General features: G+C 40.0%; 2 protein-coding genes across 6 annotated transcripts in view; one reads left to right on the plus strand and one right to left on the minus strand.

The window, feature by feature from the left end:
* Positions 1-473: 473 nt before the first annotated feature.
* fdx2 (ferredoxin 2) lies at positions 474-13,304 on the minus strand. The gene is made up of 5 exons (XM_061983817.1): positions 13,115-13,304; positions 12,789-12,840; positions 7,020-7,126; positions 4,891-4,978; positions 474-4,813 (listed from the first exon to the last, which is right to left on the minus strand). The coding sequence occupies exons 1-5, from the start codon at positions 13,290-13,292 to the stop codon at positions 4,657-4,659; spliced, it is 582 nt and encodes a 193-aa protein (XP_061839801.1). The 5' UTR covers positions 13,293-13,304; the 3' UTR covers positions 474-4,656.
* The window catches only part of s1pr5b (sphingosine-1-phosphate receptor 5b), a 147,064-nt gene continuing 134,206 nt past the window's right edge, over positions 12,784-25,641 (plus strand). For 4 of the 5 annotated variants that reach the window (XM_061983816.1, XM_072916058.1, XM_072916060.1 and 1 more), the window contains exon 1: positions 12,784-12,867. The gene's annotated coding sequence lies outside the window, so the exon portion shown is untranslated. Of the gene's footprint in view, positions 12,943-25,641 lie in introns of all 5 variants that reach the window. The other variant, XM_072916059.1, reaches the window with a different exon arrangement.

The following is a 25,641-nucleotide window of genomic DNA, read 5'->3' on the forward strand; positions in this document are numbered from 1 at the left end:
GAAATCCCTAAATTCCTTGCAATAGCTGGTTGAGAAAGGTTTTTCTTAAACTGTTCAACAATTTGCTCACACATTTGTTGACAAGGTGGTGACCCCCGCCCCATCCTTGTTTGTGAATGACTGAGCATTTCATGGAATCTACTTTTATACCCAATCATGGCACCCAACTGTTCCCAATTTGCCTTTTCATCTGTGGGATGTTCCAAATAAGTGTTTGATGAGCATTCCTCAACTTTATCAGTATTTATTGCCACCTTTCCCAACTTCTTTGTCACGTGTTGCTGGCATCAAATTCTAAAGTTAATGATTATTTGCAAAAACTTTTTTTTATCAGTTTGAACATCAAATATGTTGCCTTTGTAGCATATTCAACTGAATATGGGTTGAAAATGATTTGCAAATCATTGTATTCCGTTTATATTTACATCTAACACAATTTCCCAACTCATACGGAAACGGGGTTTGTAAATTGCACTTTTTCATATGCATCCATGTTTATGGATGTATGTTATATTGTCTTTATATTCCAGCGAGTTAATACGTTTTTTTGGGTGGTGGGGGGGTTGAGGGAATTATTTTCATGTGTGGGGCAGCACGGTGGAACAGGGGTTAGTGCGTGTGCCTCACAATATGAAGGTCATGAGTTCAAACCCGGGCTCGGGATCTTTCTGTGTGGAGTTAGCATGTCCTCCCCGTGACTGTGTGGGTTCCCTCCGGGTACTCCGGCTTCCTCCCACCTCCAAAAAACATGCACCTGGGGATAGGTTGATTGGCAACACTAAATGGGCCCTAGTGTGTGAATGTGAGTGTGAATGTTGTCTGTCTATCTGTGTTGGCCCTGTGATGAGGTGGCGACTTGTCCAGGGTGTACCCCCCCCTTCTGCCCGAATGCAGCTGAGATAGGCTCCAGGATCCCCCGCGACCCCGAAAGGGACAAGTGGTAGAAAATGAATGGATGGATTTTGAAGAGTCTGATGGCCTGAGGGAAGAAGCTGTTACAAAACCTGGAAGTTCCGTTACGGAGGCTGCGGAACCTCTTTCTAGAGTCCATCATTTTGTCGGTAAGTTAACATTATATTGTTGCATAAAATATTGGTGACTTTTATTTTATTTTATTTCATTTAAACCTTGCATGCCCTTGTGTGTTTCTACCCTTACAAGCTGCTGGAAATGTGACTTGGTCTTTGGAGATGAAACATGTATCGATCTATCTCAGTCAATCAATCAATCAAAGTGTATTTGTATAGCCCTAAATCACGAGTGTCTCAAAGGGCTGCACAAGCCACGACGACATCCTCGGCTCAGATCCCACATCAGGACAAGAGATAACTCAACCCAATGGGATACAATGAGAAACCTTGTAGGGGGGGTCGAGTGGATCTGGTTAATAGTGTGAGAGTCCAGTCCATAGTGGGGCCAGCAGAGATCATCTTGAGTGGAGACAAGTCAGCAGCACAGAGACGTCCCCAGCTGATGCACAGATGAGTGGTCCACCCCGGGTCCCAGCTTTGAACAGCTAGCGGGATCATCTGTGGTCACCTAATAACCTCTCCACGCAGGAGAGGGGGGCAGAGTAGAAAAGAGACGGCAGATCAACTGGTCTACAAGGGGAGTCTATTTAAAGGCTAGTGTATACAAATGAGTTTTAGGTTGGGACTTAAATGATATCTACTGTATCTATCCATCTATCTATCACAATGGTTCTCAAACTTTTTCCACCAAGTACCACCTCAGAAAAAACTTGGCTAAGTACCACCATAATGACCAACATTAAAATACAGTAACATAGTATACCTAAGTAATCATTAAAACAAGGCAGGGGTTTTATTTAACAAGTATATTTAATAGTTTTGATCACTGCAACAATACACACAGTTTGAACAGTGACACAGTGTTTGAATGAAGTAAAAACGCTGTACTTTTTCCAAGTGATTTTTTTGGTGTACCACAGTTTGAGAATCACTGTACTATCTTGTTTGTTTCGAACATGCATATAGTTACAAATATGGTATATTCTATATTCCAGTCTCTCATTGCAACATGTCCGAAAAGGAGTAGGAAGAAGCAGAGTTATTCAATCCGACCTCTTTTCCATTCCATTGTAATCTGTAACGCATTTGTTTATTCATTTACTGTGCTCAATCTGTTACACAACAATAATTAAATAATAAATACTGTTCACAAATAAAGGTATTGACACAAATATTTTTGTTTGCCTAAAATCCGTATTTTATAAACATGAGCAAAACAATAAAAATTAAAACAATTTAAAAAAGCTCCCGATGAAAAGTATCATTTGGGGCAGAACTCTTAAACTGCAGAGCTGCCAAGGTTGGATGCAGTAAGAAAGTAATTTTACTTTATTTTTTTTAAATAAATATCCCCAAATTTCCCCTGCCCTAAGCATGTTTTTTGCATCAACCACTTGACTTTGTGTGTGCTATACTACTAATAAGGACAATGTAGCTCTGTTTGGCAAAATCAAATGTTCATCATGTATGCCGTATGCAAAAATGTGGACTGAAATCAGCTTTAAAATGTACTTTATTGCACAATTTTAAATACTTGTGATTTTAAGGACACAATATGACATATATAAGTGACTTACAGGTGTGCACAATTTGAACAAGTACAGTAGAATTAACAAATCGATGGGTTCGATGCAGCACTGCTAACATAAAGCTGGTTGGAACCAGATTATAATAACAAAACCTTCATTAGCGGCGACTCCAGAAAACTGCTTTGATGTTAAACCTTCAGTAGGAAGTTTTGAAATGTTCATAGCGAGTCGGAAGTTGGACTCCATTAAAGATCAGCCACAAACCCTTCAAATACACAATATGGCATAATATTACATAATATGTGTACGTAAATAGCCATGATAAAGGTAATCAAAGTGAAATGACAAAGAGCTAGCTGTGGCGGTAGTTGTGCGTTTGTCAGCTGTAACCTGGAATGTTCCATCTGGCACACAAAGGAGTATTACAGGGCCACGCTGAAAATTTTGAACAGTGATAGAATTACAATTAGAATGAAGTTGTAATATTACACAAAATATGTGTCATTGTCTCCCCCCCAAAAAAAATTGTGTAATAATAAAGAAAAAAGTGGTAATTTTCCAAGACTATATGGCCATATTATCGCAAAACTAGTATAAGTTTGAGAAGCAAAACAGTTTTGATACTTAAAAATAATTTCATGATTATAACAAATGATCTTAACTTTTTGGACATTGTTTTATGTTATGTGTATGAGAAAATAACATCATGATCAAGTACATAATACACTTTGTAAAGTTCACTTTCATCAAAATCTAAATGTCTAAACATTTTAAAATTTGCTCTCTGAAATTTAAATAACACTTTTTGTCCCATAATACGGTAGGTAGATCAGTACAGTACGCTACAATACCTGTAACTGTTTCTTAATGTGTAAAACTGAATTTAAAATGTGTTGAATACTCGTGAGAGGCATATTTTAGAGTTCAAAACGAGGATAGTGAATTTCCTTGGTAATCTGATGAAATGTTATGGGGGCCACATTTCCAGAAAGCTAAGGACTTCAGTATTAGTCCTATTTTGTATATTCCGGAGAACCAGTGGACATCTGATTTTGGCGTATTTGTTTTGTGAGTTACAGGAGCGCTTTGCTGTTTGTAAGGACCTTCTGCAAAAAAGCTAGTCAAAGATCATCTCTATGACAGCACTCCAGTGTTTTTAAGAATCTGCTGCAAAAATGTGAGTCTCCCACAAGTTTTTTTTAATTGAACTTGTGTGCCACCAGCTGAATAGCCCAAATAAAGAAAAAGAGAGGACCTAAAATGGAACCTTGAGGAACACCACAAGTATAACTGAAGGTTAACAAATGACTACTGACTGCATTTGACGTAAACGAGCTATAGCAACACCTTAGTTACGAAAAAATGCCAAATTGGAGGGGACCTAAAGGGGTGCCTTGAGGAACACCTCAGTTATGTCAAGGTTAAAATGTCAATGTAAGTATCTAACACTGTGGTTACCGTGGTCTAAATTCCTCAATGTGACATGAGCACTCGAGTGTTTTTAGAAATTTGCTGCAAAAATGTTTGTCTCCTAAGTTTTGAACTGAACTACGCCAGTTGGATAGCCTTGGTTTAGAAGTGTAAGATATATTTTTATGACTTTTTGTGGGTGCGTTGATAATTCATATTTGGGGTCTCGGAACATAACATGCGGAAAAATTTGGGCTCTACTGTATATTGGCTTGAAACTCTCCAAAATTGCTTCATTCTCCTATAACTTTACCGCTTTTTCCCCCTGTTTTGTAATATTTTATTTCCCTGTTCAGTGTGGTCCTTGTACTCCCTTGTAAACAAAATGGACTTTGTCTAAAATGTCTCAAACCTTGACTGTTTAAGTGTTTTTATTTTTATTTTTTTTAGCAAAGAACACTTTGTGCCACTGTACTTGCCTGAAAAGCTTCCACATAAATAAATAAGCAGGTTTTAGACATCACCAATGGTTTGGTTTCGTTCTGGGAGAGTCCTACTGCCCCACCTCTGTTAATGTGTCAGTCAATTTCTTCAGGGCGAGTTGCCACGGACTTCCCACAAGCCCTGCTTTTTCTCCCTTGTGCACGGCGTCTCGTTCGTAGCCATCCCGCCTGTAGTGCGTCCTCTCAGTGAGGTTTGGGGACATGGCCGTCCACGTAGAAGTTCCGAGTGACTTTGGGCAAAGTTATCTCCATGCCCTCCTGCTCCGGAGTGAGAATGATCTGACATCCCAGCCGGGAGTTCTCCTGGAGCATGGGCGCCATGTCCAGCATGTCATCCTCCCTAAAACAACAATGACACATAGTAGAGCTTCTGTTCACTTTATGACACATAATAATTCAATCAAAAGGCACATCTACCTCTCGTGAGGTTCGGGTAGTGTGTCCAAATGGTCACTGTTTATATACACATGGCATGTCGAACAGGCCAGGGATGCCTCACATGCACCTGAGGACAAAGCATAGAGCACAAGCAACAGTTAGCTTCAATTCAGTGTACAGCGTTCACATAGCGGATTGCATGTCTGCCTCACCAACAGGAGAGTTTGCATGTTCACATTTAATGTTATTATTTTGTAGCGTGGAATAGAAAAGGCTTCAACCTTGTTACAAAATGGAATATATGTCCTGAACATTCTGCACACAATAGCCATAATAAATGTAAAAAGTTTTTACATTTTTTTGAGCAAATTTATCAAAAATGAACAAAATTTAAACTCACATGCACAGTCGTGATCAAGAATGTACATACACTTGTAAAGTACATAATGTCATGGCTGTCTTGAGTTTCCAATAATTTGTACAACTCCTATTTTTTTGTGATAGAGTGATTGGAGCCCATACTTGTTGGTCACAAAAAACTTTCATGAAGTTTGGTTCTTTTATGAATTTATTATGGGTCTGCTGAAAATGTGAGCAAATCTGCTGGGTCAAAAGTATACATACAGCAATGTTAATATTTGGTTACATGTCCCTTGGCAAGTTTCACTGCAATAAGGCGCTTTTGGTAGCCATCCACAAGCTTCTGGTTGAATTTTTGACCACTCCTCTTGACAAAATTGGTGCTGTTCAGCTAAATTTGTTGGTTTTCTGACATGGACTTGTTTCTTCAGCATTGTCTGCATGTTCTCAACGGGGTTTAAGTCAGGACTTTGGGAAGGCCATTCTAAAACCTTAATTCTAGCCTGATTTAGCCATTCCTTTACCCCTTTTGATGTGTGTTTGGGGTCATTGTCCTGCTGGAACACCCAACTGCGCCCAAGACCCAACCTCCGGGCTGATGATTTTAGGTTGTCCTGGAGAATTTGGAGGTAATCCTCCTTTTTCATTGTCTCATTTACTCTCTGTAAAGCACCATTGGCAGCAAAACAGACCCAGAGCATAATACTACCACCACCATGCTTGACGGTAGGCTTGGTGTTCCAAAAAAAAGGCTGAAGACATACCCTTTTAAGCAGGCTTTTAACTGATCATAGTAACCTCTTATGCTTTTATTGTGTTTTTTTCTATTTTATTTATAGCTATTATTACTAGTATTCTTCTGTCATTGTTATGTTTTAGTGACGTATTAACGTTTTATTTATATTTTGTTTTTACATATATTTTGTCATATGTTTCATACTATTTTAGATGGCTTTAATTTGGGTTATTCTATAGTGTGGACGCCTCAAAACTGTTGTTTTCCTTAATCCTCGGTACCATGCCATGTTTTGTTTTGTTACTGTCAATAGTGCCGTGTGTGTGTGTGCGCGCATTTGTATGTATCTCTTCTTTCTTTTTTGTGTGTAAAGCATTTTGTTTGCCACTTGCCTGTGTGTGAAGTGCTATATAAATAAAGTGATTTGATGATCAGATTAAGCCCATGCCAAAGTAAATTGATGCGGACACGTTTGTTTCTGCATTCTTGCATTGGAGACTTTGTATCTGTAATATGCAACTATTATTATTTGACACTTCTTTATATTGACAAATGTGGTGTTTTATACTACGATGTTGTTCAATTATGGCCAGTAATTACGTATATCTAGCTTGGGTGCTATTGTGTACTCGGGCTGTTTTGTAGCCCCTTGCTCCTATTACCCTATAGACTACCATGTTTACCTTTTACAAATGTCTAAAATACAAGAAAAGACCAACCTTATGTAATCCTTGTGCTTGTATCGGAGATATTAAGTGCAAGCCAATTTAATCCGATACTTGTTTTTTGGCTGATATCGGATCGCGACACCCAACTATTTAACTTAAACCTGAATTTATTTTGACACGATTTAACTAGGAATAAGTCTGTCGTAAAATGTTACGTTAAACACCCTCTCGTTTATTATCTGGTGTTTTATAAGCTATTTTTGGTTGTCAAGTGTGTCTGCAGCTGCATGTCCCTGGGCTACACCGGTAGCGTTATCGTATATAAAGGCAAGACGGAGCAAAAAAATAGATACCGGTACATAAACAACAGTCCGCCTCTGCATGAATACATTATAGACACCTACCTTCAAGCTCAATTTCATACTTTTGAGCCAAGTACATAACATTGTCTCCCACTTTGGCTTTAACTGGGATCCTCTGGCCCGACCGGTCTATGTACACCACATTTACCCTGGAAGGCAGTAAAAACATTCACAAAATAAGCTGGAGAAAAGTGTTATTTCATTTCATACCGCTGCTCCTCTTTTAGAGGTAGGCCTGTGGAAGTATTATCGTAGCAAAACAAATGTGTTATTGCGTAACTCATTCTGTGTGTTTGTAATCAGATCTGCGTGTCCGTGTCTCATTTGTGTGTCTGTGTTTAGATCTGTGTGTGTGTAAAACCATCTGTGCGTTTTTATTTTTTTAGCTAAATTAAATATACACAATGTCAGAAAACCCACTATTTCTTATGCTTCACTGATAGTGTTTTAATCTTAGTATTTTATCTGTTTTAATGGCTAAGCTTTTGTTGTTCTAAATTCTGGTTTGTACTGTAGCACTTACAGATCTATTTAAATGAAAAGTGCATAACAATTACTTAATCATTACTATGATTGATTATTTCTGGCAGGCGTCCTACTCAGTATAGCGGTCCTTGACCGCACCGGAAAAACATGTCCTCCATCTCGTATTTCACTGACTGAAGATCGACCACTCTGTTGTAAATGAGAACAGCTTGTAGGTTCTATGTACACAATTAAATATCTTCGTTGCTCAGGCAGTAATGTGTTTATATAAGTTTAGATTGGGGTATGTTGTTTCTTAATGAGGAAATACGTTAATGTTACTTGTTTTCATGTTAGCATTTAAAATTGCAAGCTTTCACCAGTCAGTCCGTGAGTTTATCAAAGTGCCTAGTAGGCGCTTAGCACCCTGTGATGCTCACTAAGCTTAAGTTAGCTTCTGATTCCAATGGTGATAGTTGATAACAGACTGATGCTTTTTACTTGAAATGTTATGATCACTGAATATTTTTTCATCAATGTAGTGCAAAAATAACAATACAAATAGACAATAATAACATCAGTGACGTGCGGTGAGGTTAATGGCTGGTGAGGCACTGACTTCATCACAGTCAGATTTACAAACATATGAACCCTAAAGAGTATCTTATTCACCATTTGATTGGCAGCAGTTAACGGGTTATGTTTAAAAGCTCATACCAGCATTCTTCCTTGCTTGGCACTCAGCATCAAGGGTTGGAATTGGGGGTTAAATCACCAAAAATGATTCCCAGGCGCGGCGCCGCTGCTGCCCACTGCTCCCCTCACCTCCCAGGGGGTGATCAAGGGGATGGGTCAAATGCAGAGGACAAATTTCATTACACCTAGTGTGTGTGTGACAATCATTGGTACTTTAACTTAACTTTAACTTTACACATACAAACTGTAGCACACAAAAAAGCACATTTAATAAAAAAAACTTTATTATGGTCTTACCTTTACTTAGAAATTAAGTCCATGCGCCGCAACTAAAGCCCTCACTTAAACTTTCCACATGCAAGATTGAATCTATTTAAAAAAGTGTAACCGAGGGTTTATAAATGCCGCCTATACTGTATGAAACTACAAAATAACAAACACGGAGGCTCCAGTTTACACGAGGACCACTTTATTTACGTTCTTTCAAAAACCTCCGCAACGTGACATCACTTCCGCTCTTAGCGCCTTCAAAATAAGAGCTCAAGGCATATTCTGTATAACAGCGCATAACAGGAACTTAACATCACAAAGAGGAAAGCCCATGAAAATAGGTTACAAAAGTTATTTAATAAGAAGCCAAAAAGTGCAAAAACAATAATGTTCGTGTTGGAGGAGTTGTGAATTAGGTACACCTGCAGTCTGCAGGTGTATCTAATGTTGTGTCCCTGCAGTCATTCACAACTCCTCTAACACCAACATTATTGTTTTTGCACTTTTTGACTTCTTATGAAATAATTTTTTTTAAATAGATTCAATCTTGCACGTGGAAAGTTTAAGTGTGGGCTTTAGTTGATATAACAATTCTACGGCGGGGGTGCAGGAGGCGAGCCTCACACAGTGCGTCTTTTGCAGCCGTTTTATGATCGCTCAGCACAATAAATACTTTACACACATACAGTTGTTGACAAAATACACTGTACATTATATACCTCAGCTAACTAAACTATGAAAATGTATAATATAGTTCATATAGCAATACAGTCTCACTGCACAGCAGGCCAGCAGTTAGCCGAGTCATTGCGCAATCCATGTTGCGGCACTGAGTGACGTGCTTCAACTGGCTGCTGTTCACCGCACCGTCTCTTCTCAGTATTTGAACGGCAAATGTGAAAATTCAGCGATTTTGAATAAAAATAATCTAAAACTAGTGAAGTTAAATGGAAAATAACTTTATAGTATAATCACTGGATACATATAACAATTTAATTTTTTTTTTCTTTTTACATTTTTTTTCTTTCCATGATGGCAGGTGAGGCCCTGCCTCACCTGCCTCTAGTGACTGCACGTCACTGAATAACATAGTTTTAATTTGTTGACAAGACAACATTTCTATTCTATATATTGAATATAGAGTATATTTCTATCCATAATAACCTGATCAATCACATGTCTCTTTTCATGCAGTGACTGTTGCTATTAGTTTAATGTCACACATTTCAGTTATTCAATGCTGAAAACACATACCAGGACAAGCCAGTAGTATTCAATTCATCCCTAAAAATGACAATCAACAAAGAAGGATAGCGTCCGCACAACTTAAGTATTCTTGATTGCTAAAACAAAGCAGGTGCGGGGAATAGCACTTAAAGGAAGACATGAAACTGCTACAGGAAAATACCAACAAAACAGGAAAAGGCCACTAAAATAAGAGCATAAGACAAGAACTAAAACACTATACAGGAAAACAGCAAAAAACTCCAAATAAGTCACGGCGTGATGTGACAGGCCATGACAGTACACCTACTTTGAAACAAGAGCTATCGTGATGCATGCTTGTTTATGACCGAAAGGACAAGATCACGGGTACAAGCTGCCGAAATGAGTTTCCTCTGCCGGGTGGCGGGGCTCTCTCTTAGCGATAGGGTGAGAAGCTCTGTCATCCGGGAGGAGCTCAAAGTACCGTATTTTCCGCACTATAAGGCGCACCGGATTATTAGCCGCACCTTCAATGAATTACATATTTCATAACTTTGTCCACCAATAAGCCGCCCCGGACTATAAGCCACGCCTACGCTGCGCTAAAGTGAATGTCAAAAAAACAGTCAGATAGTTCAGTCAAACTTTAATAATATATTGAAAACCAGCGTTCTAACAACTCTGTCCCAAAATGTACAAATGTGCAATCACAAACATAGTAAAATTCAAAATGGTGTAGAGCAATAGCAACATAATGTTGCTCGAACGTTAATGTCACAACACACAAAATAAACATAGCGCTCACTTTCTGAAGTTATTCTTCATTCGTACCGGTAAATCCTTCGAATTCTTCGTCTTCGGTGTCCGAATTGAAAAGTTGCGCAAGCGTGGGTTCCAAAATGGCCGGCTCCGTCTCTTCGAAGTCATCGGAGTCAGTGTCGCTGTTGTTGTCCAGTAGTTCTGTGAATCCTGCCTTCCGGAAAGCTCGGACCACAGTTGTGACCGAAATATCTGCCCAGGCATTTACGATCCACTGGCAAATGTTGGCGTATGTCGTCCGGCGCTGTCTGCCCGTCTTAGTGAAGGTGTGTTCGCCTTCGGTCATCCATTGTTCCCACGCCGTTCGCAGTCGTGATTTGAATGCCCTGTTGACACCAATATCCAGCGGTTGGAGTTCTTTGGTTAATCCACCCGGAATGACGGCGAGTGTTGTATTTGTGTGCTTCACTTGTTTTTTGACACCATCTGTGATGTGGGCGCGCATAGAGTCGTATATCAACATGGACGGAGCTGCGTGAAAAAAGCCACCCGGCCTCTTCGCGTAAACTTCCCTTAACCACTCGCTCATCTTTTCTTCATCCATCCATCCCTTCGAGTTAGCTTTTATGATGACGCCGGCTGGAAAGGTCTCTTTTGGCAAGGTCTTCCTTTTGAATATCACCATGGGAGGAAGTTTCTGGCCATTAGCATGGCTAGAACCACAGTGAAGGACGACTTCTCATTCCCTGTGGTGCGAATATTCACCGTACGTGCTCCCGTTGTATCAACAGTGCGGTTCACAGGAATATCAAAAGTCAGTGGAACCTCGTCCATGTTGATAATGTTCTCTGGCCGGATCTTTTTTTCCGCTATCTTGTTTTTACAATATGCACGGGAAAGTAGCCAGCTTTTCTTTAAAGTCGTTAGGCAGTTGCTGTGAAATAGTGGTCCGTGTGCGGATGGAGAGATTGCGTCTTTTCATAAACCGGAAACACCAAGAAGCACCACCTTTAAAATCATCCAGGTGAAGTTCGCTTGCTAGCGTTGTTGCCTTCATTCGAATAGTGATGGTGCTGACACTTCTGCTTGCTGCTCTCTGCTCAACAACCCACTGTTCGAGTTCGTCCTCCAACTGTTGCCATCTTGCTTTGTTCCCTCGGAAACTCTGTTTTGTCTTCTTTACCTGGCGCAGGTCATCTTCTTGCTTCCTCCACCTACGCACCATTGATTCATTTATGTTATATTCTCTTGCTGCTGCTCTATTTCCGTGTTCTTCGGCATGACTTATTGCCTTAAGTTTAAATTCTGCGTTATAAGCGTGTCGCTTAGTAGGAGCCATTTTGTAGTCTGGTCTTTACAGATGTAAACACACAAAGGAAATGAAACGAAATATCCGCGCGCTTCTTTTTCTTCCGGGGGCGGGCGGTAGCGCTTCCTGTTCTATGGGGGCGGGTGCTTACCTTGGCGGTTGCTTGCGTAGAAGAAGAAGCGCTTCCTGTTCTACCGGGAAAAAAGATGGCGGCTGTTTACCGAAGTTGCGAGATCGAAACTTTATGAAAATGAATCGTAATAAAGCGCACCGGGTTATAAGGCGCACTGTTAGCTTTTGAGAAAATTTGTGGTTTTTAGGTGCGCCTTATAGTGCGGAAAATACGGTAAAGCCTCTTCTCATCCACATTGAGAGGAGCCAGATGAGGTGGTTCGGGCATCTGGTAAGGATGCCACCTGAACGCCTCCCTAGGGAGGTGTTTCGGGCACGTCCGACGGGGAAGACCCAGGACACGTTGAGAAGACTATCTCTCCCGGCTGGCCTGGGAACGCCTCGAGATCCCCTGGGAGGAGCTGGACGAAATGGCTGGGGAGAGGGAAGTCTGGGCTTCCCTGCTTAGGCTGCTGCCCCCGCGACCCAACCTCGGATAAGCGGAAGATGATGGATGGATGGATGTTTATGGTTTGAATTCATATCCAACAATTGCGAGAACAACCTTTTACTGTCAATATCGGCTGCTGACTTTCATTTTTTAATGTTTTCTGCTGGTGGTGTGCCTATGGATTTTTTCCAATGAAAAAATTGTGCCTTGGCTCAAAAAAGGTTGAAAAACACTGGCCTATAATATACACATTAGTGTACCAAAGACAAACTTCAACTTTTTGGAAATGTTTAATAACAATGCATTATTTGAAATAATTTCCAGAATTGTATAAATTTAACTATACGGTCATTTAACATAAGTTTATGCACAAAGAAAAAATTAGCACAAGTGTTAATTAAGTTCGACAAACAATAGCTGAGCAATGTTGATTTTTACTGTCAAAACTAAGCATGACATCAACACTTCCGGTGTCAATCGTTTCACCCAAAAGTACAACTTCCGTCTCCTTTCACAATAAAAAAAAAGAAAAATGCAGACTTACACATCTTCTGAGATGTCTTCATCGGCGCTGGCCTCCTCGTTGTGGTACAAACCTTGGCAAAGAACAGAGGACACGGCCAGTAAGTAATCTTTCTCTGGGAGGTGCAGACGCCATGACAACATATGACTTTTAACTCGATGTTACACAATGCCATGTGAGTGAAGTTACACAATTGTCATTGCGTACATTTTGTAGCGGCGGTTTTAGCGCTTAAAAGTGTCGAGTAAGACGTTAAAGCAACAAGTAGCTCACATAAGTAGACGTAATAAAGCAAGCGGCGCGTAACAATTAAAAACTGGTTGAAACTGGCAAGCCGATTCACTCACCTATACTCGTCTGTAAGTATCGATTGGCGGTTCGGAAACTGCCCGCCGAGTCTTTCCTTTGCAAATAAGCCATGTGGGTCTTTAGCCTGGACAGGGGACGTGCCATATAGTCTGGTCTAACTCCTGAAAGTCTCAAAGTCAGCCCCATGCTGGAGCGAACCGCAGCAGATGCCGCCATGTTTGTGTTTTGATCACGTGAACGACGCCGGCCAATAGGAAAAGGGCTCTGTTAAAGGACGTTGTTATGACGCTAGAGGGCGCTGTAATTCTAAGTTGGAATCAGTGACATGCAGCATCTATTCTTAATTAAAAAGTGCAATATTTTTGGAGTCACTGCAGGACTTCCTAATATAATATTTAATCAACATCTACCTATATACAGTTTTTATATTCATCTATCTATAAATATTGTATTTAAAGCTGATCAACCTTTCTTTATAATCAAGATCTTGCATTGCATCGAGTTGCAATAATTGGGTGTACTTTCTTTTGGAGACATATTTCAGGAGTTATATTGCCTTGGTGGTGTAGTGGTACTTGCCAGTTCCACTACAGCCAACCATTGCTGATGTCAAGTTTTGAAGTTGTTTTTATTTTAGGCTATGTCTACACTAAGATAACCCCTTAAACCAGGCCTGGGCAATTATTTTGACTCGGGGGCCAAATTGTGAGAAAAAAATGTGTCACGGTATATATATATATACACTAATACAAAACCTCACAATAATGTCTGATTGAATGCTAAAAACGTTATTACAGATCGCCTTAAAGGGGAACATTATCACAATTTCAGAATTGTTAAAACCATTAAAAATAAGTTCCCAGTGGCTTATTATATTTTTTGAAGTTTTTTTCAAAATTTACCCATCACGCAATATCCCTAAAAAAGCTTCAAAGTGCCTGATTTTAACCACCCGTCCATTTTCCTGTGACATCACATAGTGAAGCCAACACAAACAAACATGGCGGAAAGAACAGCAAGCTATAGCGACATTAGCTCGGATTCAGACTCGGATTTCAGCGGCTTAAGCGATTCAACAGATTACGCATGTATTGAAACGGATGGTTGTAGTGTGGAGGCAGGTAGCGAAAATGAAATTGAAGAAGAAACTGAAGCTATTGAGCCATATCGGTTTGAACCGTATGCAAGCGAAACCGACGAAAACGACACGACAGCCAGCGACACGGGAGAAAGCGAGGACGAATTCGGCGATCGCCTTCTAACCAACGATTGGTATGTGTTTGTTTGGCATTAAAGGAAACTAACAACTATGAACTAGGTTTACAGAATATGAAATACATTTGGCAACAACATGCACTTTGAGAGTGCAGACAGCCCAATTTTCATCAATTAATATATTCTGCAGACATACCCTCATGTCAGCAGGCCAGGGAAGCTAGGGTCGATATTCTTCTCTTGATCATCTTGGGACGGTGTGAGCCAAGACATCCAGGGGGGTTTAGCTCGCTCGTCTGCGGGAACAAACTGCCGCCATTGCTTGCCGTGCTACCGAGGTCCTTTGTCCCTGAATTGCTCACACACGCCGGCAGATTCAATGGGGGTCTGGCGGCAGATTTCTTTGACTTTATCGTTGGAAATGCATCTGCTTTGAGTGTCGCAGGATATCCATACATTCTTGCCATCTCTGTCGTAGCATAGCTTTCGTCGGTAAAGTGTGCAGAACAAACGTCCAATTTCTTGCCACTTTCGCATCTTTGGGCCACTGGTGCAACTTGAATCCGTCCCTGTTCGTGTTGTTACACCCTCCGACAACACACCGACGAGGCATGATGTCTCCAAGGTACGGAAAACAGTCGAAAAAACGGAAAATAACAGAGCTGTTTTGACCCGGTATTAGAGAAAATGGCGGATTGCTTCCCGATGCGACGTCACATTGTGATGTCATCGCTCCGAGAGCGAATATTAGAACGGCGTTTAATTCGCCAAAATTCATCCATTTAGAGTTCAGAAATCGGTTAAAAAAATATATGGTCTTTTTTCTGCAACATCAAGGTATATATTAACGCTTACATAGGTCTGGTGATAATGTTCCCCTTTAAACAACGGAATGGAATTTGAAGGATAAAACACTGAATATTGACAACATATGAACGTCACACCCCCTCTTGATTGACATATCTTACAATGAAGCGAAACACAACAAAAATTCAAAAATGCAACAAACACAGCGAAATATGAACGCGAAGGGTAAAAAAAACCCACTTACAATCTGATACATCTGATATATTCCTAAGCTTCAGAAGTTTGTTGTAAAAATCTCATTTCAGGCTCTGGAAACACTCTGTGGAAACGCTCCCCACCCACACTGCTTGGTGCCTCGTCTGAGCTGCTGTGACTTAGATTACCATAGTAACTAATTAGATGACCATAGTAACTAATTAGATGACCATAGTAACTAATTTGATTACCATAGTAACTAATTACATGACCATAGTAACTCATTAGATTACCATAGTAACTCATTAGATTACCATAGTAACTAGTATATCATGCAAAAGTGCAGATTCCAACCATTGAAATACTTTGGATAGTTCAACACTTAGAGTCATTAGAAAACATCACTGCACATCATAATGGCAGCTACACTTTCCATCTTAAAGATCTAAATAAATTATTTGGGGATGTCCAGCGGGCCACATTGGAAAGCTTAACGGGCCGGGCCGCATGTGGCCCCCGGGCCTTAATTTGCCCAGGTCTGCCTTAAACGAATAATTATTTAGCCTAAGCCCCGTGTCAGCCACACTAAACCATCATTTAAGGTAACCCTCCCTGGATAATTTTTTACACGGGTAAGTGCGCCGTCTATTTCTTGAATCTCCGGCTCTTAGCTTTGTATGGACTCTTTGATCGTTTACCAACTGAGTTCGGAGAGGAAGTGATGCCAGAAAGGCCGCGCCCCACACAGGAAGTGACGCCAGAAAGACTGCGCCCCACACGGAAGTGACATCAGAAAGAACGTGCCACAGCCAGCTTCATAACAACCGGAGATAACCACTGGAAAGATAGAGGCGAGTCATCCAGACATGTCAGTGTTTCTCATTCTTCTACATGTACAGACGCTTGTGGAAATCACACATGAATACCTTAAGAGAATAAAACGCGCGATTGCAGCTATTTTGGATACAACACTTCTCAGACGGCAAGAGAACTTTCGAATGTCCAGGTCAGCTGTGATTCTACTTACCGAAAACTTTGTCCATTTGTCGAAGGAGAGTCAACGAGAATGCGGCTCCCGGGGATGTGATTAAAAAAAAGTAGCGTGTACTTTGTATTACCTGGCCGTCGAGTGAAGACTACGGAAAACATTGAATGCATTTTGACTGGCAAAGCAGACTGTATCAGTTATTGTCCGCCATGTATGTCGTGGACTCAACGTCTAGGTCCAGAGTATATAAAGTCACCAAAAACAAATGGACAATGAAGGTGAAGGCAAAAGAGTGAGGAGTGTCCTGACCAGATATCTAGATCCCTAGATTGATTGTTGTAAAATGTCCTTTATCACAGTGTTTACGTGTCTAATAAAGATTTTATTAATTTATGATGGTTCAGGTGTGATTCACTACAATAGGCCCCCATAGTGCACTGGAGTCCAGTTAATTGAAATACCACAACACTTGATATTGTTCAGATAAGTTAAATTTAAGAACTTGCACACAAAGCAACACTGGAGGTGACTTTGACGTGCGCATTTTCCGCGCATGCGTACTAGGTTGCGTTGCGCCGGCGGGCGGAGGGGGGAGTGGGTCTTAAAGAACCATTGTGTGTGTGTGTGTGGACAAGGATAAGGTTGGGTGGGATTTACCCTGGATAACCTTATCTGGCTTGGTGTAAACGGGGCCTCAGTTGTATACAGTATGATGATTTATACAGTAGTACCTCAACTTACGAGGTTAATTGATTTTGTGACAGGATCCTTAACTCAAAACACTTGTATCTCAAATCAACGTCTCCCAATTAAATTAATCAAACTCATTTTAATTGGTGATTAGCCTCTGCAAAATAGCACTATTTTAATCATAACATGCCTTTTAGAAAGAAAAACAAACTTTTAGATGATAAATATTGTATAAAAAACAATATAATGCATTACAAATACAATAGTTTTTAAGTAATGTAATAATAATGTACAGTATTTACTTTAAAGAGTGGAATTCTACAGTATCTCCTTCCAACTGATTCTTTGTCAAACACACCATCAGCAGCCTTTCCATAATTTTATGGCACACCTATCTTTGGGCGGTTTCGCTCATTCCTCTTTGTCAGGGGTGTCAAACGTCAGGCCCGGGAACAAGTTTTATCTGGCCCGCGGGATGAGTTTGCTAAGTATAATAATGAGCCGGAATTTTTGAATTAAAAAAACTGCTGTTCTAAATGTGTCCACTAGATGTTGCAATAGCTATTATTTGTATATTTGTAGATTATGCTACATATGTAAAAAAAACAAAAAAAAACAGGTTAGTGCACCAGTCGAGCAAAATGAGCTAACTACATAAATAACATACTGTAATTTGATTTTAATTTTATTTTCTAATCTTGATAGATTGAAAATTAACACTAATGAGTTCACTGATGAACATTATCACATAATGTATTCAGAAAGTATAAATAACGACAAATAAAGGTAGAATACTATAAACCGCAACATGTAAGTGTAAAAAAACAAAACAACAACATTATAATTTGTACATTTTCAGAATGTGCTTGTTCTATTTTCAAACAAAGAAAACAATCTGAAGTTGTCTTTATTTTTAAGTTATCATGCTGTGATTTTACCAGTCTGGCCCACTTGGGAGTAGATTTTTCTCCATGTGGCCCCCGATCTGAAATTAGTTTGACACCCTTGCTCTTTGTCCTTTCAAACTTCTCAGGCTCCATCAGATTAGATAGAAAGCGTTGATTTTCATCCCTGAAAGACTCTCAGACCATGAGAAACACTATTCTCTGGTCTGATGAGACAAAGATTGAAACTAGGCGCCGCTCATCACCATGCCAATGCCATCCCTACAGTGAAGCATGGTGGTGGCAGCATCATGCTGTGGGGGTGTTTTTCAGCAGCAAGAACTGGGAGACTAGTCAGGATAGAGGGAAAGATGAATGCAGCAATGTACAGAGGCATCCTGGATGAAAACTAACGCTTCCCAGGATAGGAGTGCCAAGCTTGTGGCCTTGCTTTCAATAAAACTTGACGCTGTAATTGCTGCCAAAGGTGCATCAACAAAGTATTGTGACTTTTTTATTTTCTATAAATTTGCAAATAAAAAAAAGTCATTTACGCATTGTCATTATGGGGTATTGTGTGTAGAATTTTTAGATTTTATTTTTATTTTTTTAATTGTATTTTGAAATAAGGCTGTAAGATAACAATATGTGGGAAACGTGACGCGCTTTGAATACTTTCCAGAATCACTCTCCGTACTTTATGTTGCAGCTCGGTGATGCCGTGCGAAGCATGTCGGTCCCATAGAGTTTGCATGTTCTCCCCTTGCTTGCGTGAGTTTTGTCTGCACTGCAAAAAGTCAGTGTTCAAAAACAAGAAACAAATAAAAATAAATTAGGGGTATTTTATTTGAACTACCGTAGGCAAAATTATCTGCCAATAGAACAAGACAATTTGGCTTGTCAAGACTTTCCAAAACAAGTAAAATTAGCTAATCTCAATAAACCCCAAAATACCTTAAAATAAGTATATTCTCACTAATGACAACTGTACTACTATATGAGTATGTATTTTCTATTGTTTCATTGAAAATAAAACAGCAAAATCCATTTGGCTGTCATCTGTTTTAAAGGCCTACTGAAACCCACTACTACCGACCACGCAGTTTGATAGTTTATATATCAATGATGAAATTTTAACATTGCAACACATGCCAATACGGCCGGGTTAGCTTACTAAAGTGCAATTTTAAATTTCGCGCAAAATATCCTGCTGAAAACGTCTCGGTATGATGACGCCTGCGCGTGACGTCACGGATTGTAGAGGACATTTTGGGACAGCATGGTGGCCAGCTATTAAATCGTCTGTTTTCATCGCAAAATTCCACAGTATTCTGGACATCTGTGTTGGTGAATCTTTTGCAATTTGTTCAATGAACAATGGAGACAGCAAAGAAGAAAGCTGTAGGTGGGAAGCGGTGTATTGCGGTAGGTGTTGTGCTGGATAACGCACCCCCGCCGTAGAATGCACCCCTTGACTGTTGTGCCGGATATCACAGCCGGTGTTTCATTGTTTACATTCCCGGAAGAAGACAGTCAAACTTTACCATTGGCCTGTGGAGAACTGGGACAACAGAGACTCTTACCAGGAGGACTTTGAGTTGGATGCGCAGACGCGGTACCGTGAGTACGCATGCAGCTGCGGCTTCCAAACATTTGATCGCTTGCCCGTACGTGCGTGCCGCTATGTGCATGTCACGTACGTAACTTTGGGGACTTAGGGGAAATATATGTGCTGTATGAACTTTGGGGAGGTGAACGGTACGTTGGGCTGTGGGATTGAGTGTGTTGTGCAGGTGTTTGAGTTGTATTGGCGGGTTATATGGACGGGAGGGGGGAGGTATTTGTTATGCGGGATTAATTTGTGGCATATTAAATATAAGCCTGGTTGTGTTGTGGCTAATAGAGTATATATATGTCTTGTGTTTATTTACTGTTTTAGTCATTCCCAGCTGAATATCAGGTCCCACCCGCCTCTCACAGCATCTTCCCTATCTGAATCGCTCCCACTGCCCTCTAGTCCTTCACTCTCACTTTCCTCATCCACAAATCTTTCATCCTCGCTCAAATTAATAGGGAAATCATCGCTTTCTCAGTCCGAATCGCTCTCGCTGCCGGTGGCCATGATTGTAAACAATGTGCAGATGTGAGGAGCTCCACAACCTGTGACGTCACGCGCAACATCGTCTGCTACTTCCGGTAGAGGCAAGGCTTTTTAATCAGCGACCAAAAGTTGCGAACTTTATCGTCGATGTTCTCTACTAAATCCTTTCAGCAAAAATATGGCAATATCGTGAAATGATCAAGTATGACACATAGAATGGACCTGCTTTCCCCGTTTAAATAAGAAAATCGCATTTCAGTAGGCCTTTAATATGAGACACAATTGTGTCAAAGTCATGATTTTTTTTTCATGCTTGAAATAAGAAGTTATTACTTTAAAAAAGTAGTTTTATACTTGTGAGTGTTGATGACACAGCTTTGCAACAGTTGATATTCTAGTTTCAAGCATGTTTTACTCAATATAGGTCATCAAATCTCAGCAACAAGCTGTAATATCTTACTGAGATCATTTAGGACCAAAGCCCTTAGAACAAGTAAAACACTCTAACATAAAATCTGTTTAGTGAGAAGAATGATCTTATCAGACAGTAAATAAGCAAATATTACCCTTATTTGAGATATTTAATCTTACTTAGATTTCAGTTTTTGCAGTGTGGGTACTCCTGCTTCCTCCCACATCCCGAAAAATATGTCTGTGATGTGTGCACTGTGACTGAGTCTCGGGTGTACCCCACATCTTGCCCCAAAGTCAGCTGGGATAAGCTCCATTTCAGTCGTGACCCTAATGCGGACAAACGGTACGGAAAATGCATAGAAAATGACTTTACATGCAAGATTTGAAGTTGTGATGATCGAGTATTTGGATGTGTTGACACGTGTTGCTGTTGCTACTATAATAAGTTCAAGCTGCAGGCATCTGTTGGAAAACTGTTAGGCAGATGTCTCTGTTTAAAGAAGCACAGGCAGCACTTCTCCGCCGAGTTCAAAGAACGAAAATAAATATTTGATCACTTGCTGATTTTGTATATCGGTCCAAATCTGTCTTGCTTTGTTTTTGTCTGCTTCATAGGGAGACAAACCTAAACAAGGAATTTGATGAAGGCTGGTCATGTAGATTATAGTGTATGTGAAGATGTAAAAGAGTTGTTGTGTCTTAAAGGGGCCCTGTTATGCAAGACCAACTTTTCTCACCTGATGATATCGGCTTATGTGTATTTGGAATCTGCATAAATCCAGAACATTTGAAATCAAACTGTGGAGGCATTGCAGAGATATTGTACAATCTTGCCTTTCTTCATGCTCGGTCCTTTGATGTTTTCTCCTTAGCGAATATCTTCATATATGGTAACGTTTTACCCAGCGAGTTAAGCGCGAGTCCGCCATTGTAGTCCGCTCTGTGGTCAATAAGCTCCTTCTTTTTCGCTATCCTCTTGTTGTGGGACAGACTGACTCGTGCATGCACATGCATCCTCCGCTGTCACCATTTATAGTTTAAACTTAATCTGTCAGTAGACTCGCTATGGAAGCCCTAAAAACTACAACAATGATGGGCAGGAGAAGACGCAGTCAAAGTGGAGCCACGTAAATAAGACCGCCCACCAAATGCACATCCTGAAAACGGTCTGTAAAACATAACAGATGCAAAATTTTGACCAAAGAACCACCATTACATGTTATGTAGACCACAAGGAAGTGTTTTTAATGTAGCAAAAAAAAATCATAATATGACCCCTTTTAAAGGGGAACATTATCACAATTTCAGAAGGGTTGAAACCATTAAAAATCAGTTCCCAGTGGCTTATTTTATTTTTCGAAGTTTTTTTCAAAATTTTACCCATCACGCAATATCCCTAAAAAAAGCTTCAAAGTGCCTGATTTTAACCATCGTTATATAAACCCGTCCATTTTCCTGTGACGTCACACAGTGATGCCAATACAAACAAACATGGCGGTTAGAACAGCAAGGTATAGCGACATTAGCTCGGATTCAGACTCAGATTTCAGCGGCTTAAGCGATTCAACAGATTATGCATGTATTGAAACGGATGGTTGTAGTGTGGAGGCAGGTAGCGAAAACAAAATTGAAGAAGAAACTGAAGCTATTGAGCCATATCGGTTTGAACCGTATGCAAGCGAAACCGACGAAAACGACACGACAGCCAGCGACACGGGAGAAAGCGAGGACGAATTTGGCGATCGCTTTCTAACCAACGATTGGTATGTGTTTGTTTGGCATTAAAGGAAACTAACAACTATGAACTAGGTTTACAGCATATGAAATACATTTGGCAACAACATGCACTTTGAGAGTGCAGACAGCCCATTTCAGGCGCGCTAAGAACATATATTTTTCCACGATTTCAGCACTCAGGTTAACCATACCTAAATAGACACAAAATACTGCATTACACAAGACTACCCGAATGTACTCGAATGATTGAAAAAAATAAATGTTTTTAAGCTAAATTACTGGTAAACACAGTTTATGTATAATAATTTATGTAAAACCGCGAGTAATGAATAAAGTTTTCATCAATTAATATATTCTGTAGACATACCCTCATCCGCTCTCTTTTCCTGAAAGCTGATCTGTCCAGTTTTGGAGTTGATGTCAGCATCTGCTTTGAGTGTCGCAGGATATCCACACATTCTTGCCATCTCTGTCGTAGCATAGCTTTCGTCGCTAAAGTGTGCGGAACAAACGACTGACCATTTCGCCGGCTTTCCCCACAGCCTCGTATTTTGAACAAAGTTCGTCCAATTTCTTGCCACTTTAGCATCTTTGGTCCACTGGTGCAACTTGAATCCGTCACTGTTCGTGTTGTTACACCCTCCGACAACACACCGACGACAGTGAGAAAATGGCGGATTGCTTCCCGATGTGACGTCACGTTGTGTCGTCATCGCTCCGAGAGCGAACAATAGAAAGGCGTTTAATTTGCCAAAATTCACCCATTTAGAGTTCGGAAATCGGTTAAAAAAAAAAAAAGGTCTTTTTTCTGCAACATCAAGGTATATATTGACGCTTACATAGGTCTGGTGATAATGTTCCCCTTTAAAGGACCTTTAGAGTCCAGATGATTGAAATGTAATTAACAAGTTCTCTTTGTGTAATTGCCATAATATCAATCATTTTTTCAGAACCGTATTTTCCGCACTATAAGGCGCACCTAAAACCTTCAATTTTCTCAAAAACTGACAGTGCACCTTATAATCCGGTGCGCCTTATATATGGACCAATATTGAGCCACAACAGGTCTCGCAACCCCAGCCTCTACTGTAGCGTCTATTCTATGCGCCTTATAATGCGGTGCGCCTTATATATGAACACAGTTTTAAAATAGGCCATTCATTGAAGGTGGGCCTTATAATCCGGTGCGCCTTATAGTGCGGAAAATACGGTAACTGTACTTGGAAGGTCCCCTTTCTATCGCCAGACTCAATGTCGCGCCCTCTTGGTGTGACGTTATCGACAGAAGTGGAGCCCATTTCCCCACATAGACAGTGTGGATAAAAGCATGTAAAACTATTATTTTGATCACCTAATTGCATGTTTTTGTCGCACTGGTCCATTATTACTTCAAAACTGAAATGGTTAACATTACGTGCAAAAAATAAATACTCAAGAATGGCTTTTTCCGGCTATACCACAGCCTGTGATGAAAACATCAGTAGAAGAGGACGCAAAAAAAATAATACTAGAATCTTGTTTTGTTTTTTTCTCGATTTTCCGCAGGTTCTGGCTCAATTTTCCCTCCCTTAAAGGATGCTCCTGATTTTCAGGATCACATTTGGCTTGAGTCTTTTAAAGTTTTTTTTATCCAAACTCCGACCAAAGTCAAAAGTCAGAAGTCCTCTTTATCGTCAATTTTTCAACATGTGCTGGACATACAGGAACATCTAAAACACGTTTCTCTCTGAACCATGCTCTGTGATAACTGGTAAAACATAAAATACAAATTCAGACATACAAAATTTACAGGAAAATGTACAGAAATGTGCATTTCGTGAGACTTCTTCCAAATCCGGATGATTAAAATTAGGGATGTCCGATAATGGCTTTCTGCCAATATCCGATATTCCGATATTGTCCAACTCTTTAATTACCGATACCGATATCAACCGATATATACAGTCATGGAATTAACACATTATTATGCCTAATTTGGACAACCAGGTATGGTGAAGATAAGGTACTTTTTAAAAAAATCAATAAAATAAAATAAGATAAATAAATTAAAAACATTTTCTTGATTAAAAAAGAAAGTAAAACAATATAAAAACAGTTACATAGAAACTAGTAATGAATGAAAATTAGTAAAATGAACTGTTAAAGGTTAGTACTATTAGTGGACCAACAGCACGTACAATAATGTGTGCTTACAGACTGTATCCCTGCTGACTGTATTGATATATATTGATATATAATGTAGGAACCAGAATATTAATAACAGAAAGAAACAACCCTTTTGTGTGAATGAGTGTAAATGGGGGAGGGAGGTTTTTTGGGTTGGTGCACTAATTGTAAGTGTATCTTGTGTTTTTTATGTTGATTTAATAAAAAAAAATAAATAAAAAAAAACGATACCGATAACAAAAAAAACGATACCGATAATTTCCGATATTACATTTTAACGCATTTATGTCCGATAATATCGGCCAGCCGATATTATCGGACATCTCTAATTAAAATGTTTACTTATATTGCCCTAAATCACGAGTGTCTCAAAGCTTGCTTGGTCCGTCACATTTTGGGCGAGTCCATTTGACTGGAGAGGTCCATACTTTTCTCATATTCTCATTATTTGGAAATGTATGCAGGCTGACCCCTTCTTTAATTGTATTGCTACAACCTGCAACAACGCATCAGGCAGACTTATTTGATAACTCCTTCAAATTCTGCACAGAAATAATGTGATTCAGGGGGAAGATGCTACCAAAACACATACCACACAATATAGAATTGCCTCCGGTCTTGGTGACGCCAGCAGGCTGATTAAGGCCCACCCACATTTTGGAGCTAATTGTGGGCGTTCCAAAATGTGCGGAAACTCATGAGAAAACAAGCGTAAAATCACTACTGTGTCTAGTTTTGCGGGGAATTTTACCTGTAGACATAATTTTTAGGTCCAGAACTATGGAATAAGTGCCACAGTTTAATGCATTTATTGCATTAGAGGGTCCTTTTAAGGCAGGTGAAGAAGTGGGCAGTCTGGCTTTTCTTATTCACTTGACAAAGTTGACAGAGAGATTTGCTATCGGATGCCTTGAGAGAACAGTAAAAGTTAGAAGAGCATAATGTTGACATTTCCCCAAATGATTTATACTCTTCTGTGACTATAATGACCGACGAGCCGTCCCACTGGGATCACACTATAATTTTTCCTTCTTTTCTTATCGTGCTTTTTATATATATAATGACTTGCACTTGGGGGACAAGGCCTGACCTAGAGTTGGTTTTTAGGAATATACTTGCCTCCCGTTTGGCCGCAGAGGTTCCTCCCATGTGGACGTTCTCATGTTGAATTTATATAATATAAATCATTACACCTGCGCAGGATGAGTGCCCAGGGACAGTTTACCTCTCTATGAATGTGAAGCACCTGTATGTAATTGAGACTTTTCCCCCACAGGTGTATGTGGTTTGTGTGTCTTTAGTGGTGTGGCGGGTGGAGATTATAACACATTTGGATGTAAAGTAGCCCCCGACTGCTCTTTTTGGATA

The sequence above is a fragment of the Nerophis lumbriciformis genome, linkage group LG25 (assembly GCF_033978685.3).
Source record: "Nerophis lumbriciformis linkage group LG25, RoL_Nlum_v2.1, whole genome shotgun sequence".
Taxonomy (NCBI): domain Eukaryota; kingdom Metazoa; phylum Chordata; class Actinopteri; order Syngnathiformes; family Syngnathidae; genus Nerophis; species Nerophis lumbriciformis.

Bases quoted from the DNA above. Each gene is read 5' to 3' on its own strand.
- fdx2 (XM_061983817.1), bottom strand. From the start codon at position 13,292: ATGGCGGCATCTGCTGCGGTTCGCTCCAGCATGGGGCTGACTTTGAGA. The intron at 12,841-13,114 runs GTGAGTGAATCG...TTCTTTGCCAAG, and splicing joins ATACTTACAGACGAGTATAG to GTTTGTACCACAACGAGGAG. The intron at 4,979-7,019 runs GTAGGTGTCTAT...CTTTGTCCTCAG, and splicing joins GTATGAAATTGAGCTTGAAG to GTGCATGTGAGGCATCCCTG.